This window comes from Tupaia chinensis, unplaced genomic scaffold, assembly GCF_000334495.1.
Source record: "Tupaia chinensis unplaced genomic scaffold, TupChi_1.0 Scaffold145304_1, whole genome shotgun sequence".
Lineage (NCBI taxonomy): Eukaryota > Metazoa > Chordata > Mammalia > Scandentia > Tupaiidae > Tupaia > Tupaia belangeri.
Window position 1 is genome coordinate 558,631 of NW_006205165.1, and position 5,304 is coordinate 563,934.

At 42.4% G+C, this 5,304-nt stretch overlaps 1 protein-coding gene across 1 annotated transcript in view; it reads right to left on the bottom strand.

Moving 5' to 3' along the window:
* Positions 1-3,825: 3,825 nt before the first annotated feature.
* Positions 3,826-5,304, bottom strand: part of ERCC6L (ERCC excision repair 6 like, spindle assembly checkpoint helicase) — a 43,965-nt gene continuing 42,486 nt past the window's right edge. The window contains 2 exon segments of the mRNA XM_027768059.1: positions 3,826-4,394; positions 4,643-5,304. The exon segment at positions 4,643-5,304 is cut by the window's right edge and continues 8 nt beyond it. Coding sequence (XP_027623860.1) covers positions 4,132-4,394; positions 4,643-5,304 — 925 coding nt within the window. The 3' untranslated portion in view covers positions 3,826-4,131.

Here is a 5,304-nt window from a genome sequence, read left to right on the forward strand (position 1 = left end):
TGGTCAATTACATGGGAGTCCAGTGATGTAGCCATTACGCTAACTGCTGGTCCCACAATAATTGCTTTTAATAAGAGCAAAATTTTGTACCATCAATAAGTTTTTAATAAGAGCAAAATTTTGTACCATCAATAAATAGCCTGTGTTGGGGCCAGCAGATGGTATGGCAATAATAAGGCAGCTGGATATCACACAGTTGACTGTGAAGTTTAAGTCCAGACCTGGAGGCTTAAAAAACATCCTGGGATGGGGCTGGCACGTGGCGTGATGGTTAAGGGCGCTGGACTCCCACATGGCCAACCATGGTTCAAGTCTCGGACCTGATGGCTTGCTTTCTCACTTCCTCACTGTCTGTCTCTCTCTGATCAAACTGGAAAATAACAATGATAATAAAGTTAAATACAATAATTCTTTAAAAAAAAAAAAGAAGAAAGAAAAACATCCTGGGCATGTGTGTATGTGTTCGAAATCTTGAGGGAATGGAGGAAAAGGGATTGTGGCATGGCCATCCCCCTGAGGGGGGAGCTATCTCATTGCCCCCACACCCCGTGGTCTTCTCTGGTGAGTATACCCATTTATAGCAAATAAATAATAACCTATGTAAATTTTACTTATCTCTTTGCTGTTGAGACCATCCTGCCTCAGCCTCCCAGCTGGGACTACAGGCACACACTACCACATGACAAGGTCTCACTGTGTTGCCAAGGCCAGCCTTGAATTTGTGACCCTCCTGCCCTCAGCCCACAGTTACAGGGGTTACAGGCACAGGCTACCATACCCGACCTTGAGGTTGGACTAGGAATTGAACCAAGGCCTCCCACTTGGTACCGGGCTGTGGAACAGTGTCTTATGTGATAGGCAGTTAGCTAGAGATGAGCAGACAGCCCTAAGAAAACAGCAAAAGGGCACCGTCACATTAATCATAACTTATCAGAAGTTACAACCAGACCCTCTGCAGAGTCCTTCCTCCTACCCAGCTCCTGGTGCAGGGAAGGTGAGGCAGATTCCATTTTTCATCTTTAGTACCTGAGAAAGGCACATAGGGATGGTTGTTAATTTCCCACTTATCATTTCTCATAAATACAAAAGGATTCAACAAGATGTTTTGGTCGGGACTAGCAGGTGGCATGGTGGTTAACGCGCTGGACACTCCCACATGGCCGACCAGAGTTCGAGTCCTGAATCTGGTGGCTTGCTTTCTCACTTCCTTTCTCACTCTCACCCTCTGTCTCTCTCTGGTCAAATTAAGAAATAAATGAATGAATAAATAAGTAAATAAGTAAAATAAATAATTTTTTTAAAAAAGATGTTTTGATCAACATCCTAATTCCCGCTGGGGCAATAAACTGGGCAGTTAGTTCATCCAAATAAGGATGCTCAGGCCTTCTAAGTCCATGTTGAGCATGCAGGATTAGGTCATTGAATTTCTCACCTGTGAGAGAAGGAAAGGAAAGGGTAGGAAAATGCCCCCAAATTCAAACAAAGAAGCCAGATACTATGACAGACCTTCCCCTGCTAAATATTCATTATCAACTCTTGGAATAAATGTAACACCTAACCCCATGCCCAGTGGAGGTGTCCTCTGGCAGCTGCCTACCTGTATGCCTTTCAGCATAAAGGTGTGCTTCTTTCCTATTAAAAATCCTCACTTTCCTATTAAAACTTCCCTTTTCCTACTTTACAAGTGTTTGTGGTTTTTCATTTTGTGTCTCAGGACAGGTCTCTAATCTTAGATACCTGGACCTAAATAATCATTTTACATAATGCAGATCAATTCTCCCATCCTGACATTAGTAGCTGGTCCTCAACTTAGCTTTCAAACTTATACCTGTAATATTTTATAATATACATGAGAATAGTTGGGACCAGCAGTTGGCGTAATGGCTATGTCACTGGACCCCCATGTAGAAGACCGTGGTTCAACTCCTGGACCCAGTGGCTTAAACGCATGCCAGGCGCATGTGCGTGCGGGCCCAAGATCCCGAGAGGAGAATGGAGAAGGGATTGCAGGATGGCCATCCCCCCAGGAGCTGATTTCTCACTTTCTGTCTCTCTGGCAAGCGCACGAGCCCTATAGCAAAAACCTCTCCAAAAAAAAAAAAGTATTGTGTGTATATATAAAATTCACAAATTAGCTTTTATGTATGTGATACAATTTAAAAAATCTGATCTTTGTCTCTGGTTCCGGGCATATAGCTTCTAAAATCCTTGGAATATCAGAAGCAATGACCTTCCTGTATACTGAGATGACTAGTGGCTGGAGGTCCCTATATAGCTTTAGGATGGGGGCTGGTAACCACAAAAGGCCAGGGCAGGATTAGAGGGTTGGAACTTCAGCTCCACCCAATCTCTGGGGAGAGGATAGGGACTGGAGATTGGGCTAATCACCAATGGTCAATTTAATCAATCCTGCCTACTAAATGAAACCTCTAGAAGAACCCATAAGCAAAGGAGTTTGGGTTGAGGGTGGAGGGCATGGAAGCTCTGTGCACAGAGAGCCCTATACCTTGCCCTACTTAGTTCTTCCATTTGGAGTTGTATTCTTTATAATAATAGGCTGGTAATAGTATGTAAACTGTTTTCCTGAGTTCAGTGAGCTATTTTAGCAAATTATCAAACTGAGGAAGGAAGGTCCTGGAACTCTTGATTTGCAGCCAAGTGGAACACAAGTGTGAGCAACCTGCTGAGGACCAAGTACTTACTTGCAGCTGATTTCTGAGGTGAGGGACTGAGCCCTTAAACCTGTGGAATCTGATGCTGACTCTGGGTAATGTTTAAAGTGAACTGAATTGAATCAAATTGTAGGACACCCAGTTGATGTCAGCAGAAAATTGTAGAAGTATAAGGTGTGGATAAAAACAGCTCAGGAGGCCAGCAGATGGCACAGTGGCTATGTTGCTGGACTTTCACATGGTCAACTGCTGTTCAAGTACTGGACCCAGTTGCTTCAAAGTCGTGACAGGTGCGTATGCATGTGCCCAAGATCCCAGGAGGAGAATGAAGGAGAAGGCATTGCAGTATGGCCATCCACTCTGGGGAGTGATTTCTCACTTTCCTTCTCACTGTCTTGGTTTCTCTCCAGTGAGCCCATGTACCATAAGGCAAAAACCTCTCCAAAAAATTGATTAAAAAATACAATAAAAACAGCTCAATGTATGATAGAAGGCTTTTCTACAAGGTAGAAGGTAATACAAGATTACAAATATATTTCAGTCCTTACTATGTATGTCACCATGGCAGGTCACAGCCTCACTGAGCCTTAGTTTTCTCAACTGAAAAAAGGAAATGCCACATGCCTCTACTCAAAGGATTATGGTACAGATTAAATGAGAAACCTGTATAGAGTACCCAGTACATGGTAGGTATATGATAAATGATAGTCCCCTTCTCTGGTGAGTGTGTGGAGTACTGTACTACACTTTATGTTTCTCAAAGGAAGCCAAACCAAAGTCCTGTTCTGTCTACAACCCAAAGACAGAATGTGATAGCATGTGTCAGAGTAGTCAAGGAGATAACGTGATTTGGCTGGGATTACGGCATGGCCATCCCCCTGCAGGGTGATTTCGCTTTCTCTCTGCACACACCCTATAGCAAAAATTCCTCTCTAAAAAAAAGAATCCCAGCACCAAGTACCACATCCCAGTCTTAAGCTGAAAGCTCAAGATAGCAGATTTTAAGCACATCTTAGATGGGATACTAATAACGAGCCCCTGCCTAAACTAGTAAGTTTCCAGATCCATTTGTCAGTATCACCTCAGTGAAAGAACGTGAATCAAAAAGAAAGACTTGAGAAAATTAACTTTAATATTTGTATCTAAACCGCCAAATACAAAGGATATCACTTTCAGAGTAAAATTAAGAATGGCCAAAATAATAACTCTTCTCTAGCAATAATGTAAGTTAAGTTTATAGAGTATGTTTAAAAGAAAATTTTAAGACTGTTCAAATGGAAAAATACTAATCTAGTGTATGGAGGTGGGGCAGGACAGGAGTCAGGGGGGAGAGGTTGCTTTTAGAGATCTTTCTCACTTTAAGCCTGAATGCTTCAACCTCCCAAAGAATCCACCTATGGAAACAGCAATTACCTTATATTCAAATTTCACTTCAACATACAACAAACAGGTTACATCCTCAAGTGTTATTAAGTTGCTTATACAAACTTAAAGTCATGAGCATGACTTCAGGATCAGCGCTTTTTATGTCAAGTGCTTTAACGAAGCAGTTTAGAGCCTCCTGGATTTTTCCACACTCTTTGTTGGTGAAAAAAAACCTTCCAGGTGGACTAAAGTCATTTTGGGGAGTTGAAGCATCAAACTGTTTCATAGATGAGAATTGAAAGGTAGATGTGTTGAATAAATTTGTGCCTAAAATACATTTAAAAGAATCATCCTCGGGACCAGCAGTTAGCATAATGGCTATATCACTGGACTCCCACGTAGTCAATCATGGTTCGAGTCCCAGACCTGGTGGCTTAAACTCACGCCGGGTGTGTGTGCATGCGTGCCCAAGATCCCGAGAGGAGAATGGAGGACAAGGGATTGCGGCGTGGTCACCCTCCCTGTGGGGTGATTTCCTGCTTTCTGTCTCTCTGTCTCTCTCTGTCTGTCTGGCAAAAACCTCTCAAGAAAAAAAAAAAAAAAAGAATCGTCCTCATCATCTGTACAGATCACTCAAGATTTACTTCTGATTTTCACATTAACTACAACTTCTTCTGGTTCCTCGTCTTTCTCAGGAGAATCCAAACTGAGACATGCTTTGCTATGCATAAACTCTGCTTTGGAATTAGCTACAGAGCCACACAAGCTATTTTCTTCCTTAACATGCTCCAAAGCCTGACTGGAAAGAGTCTGTCCATTGTCTGCAGAGTCTTCCAAGAAAAGATTGAAATCACATGCATACTGTGGTGAAGATGGTTTCTCTTCCAACTTGGCATCGTTTGCTTGAGCATCCTGCAGTACACTGTGGGATGCTGGCAAGTCATCAGTTATTTCAATAACAGATGCACTCGATTCTGAACTTTGACTTTCATTTGTTATGAGATTAATGGGCCTGGGATTGCAGTGATGCAAAATCTCATCCTCCTTAGATTGATCTAGATTTGGCCCAAGATCAGCTTTGACTGATTTGTTAAGTAAATCATTAGAACTTCCCAGAGGATTCTCTTTCAGTGCCTCCTGCTTAGGCCCCTCTTGTAACGCCTCTTTCTTTAGAGCTTCATTTTCAGTGGCAAAGCTTTTTGTCATTCCCAATAAAGAGTCAGTCCCAGTTTCTTCTACACTCTTAACCCCCTTGGGTAAAGTAGTT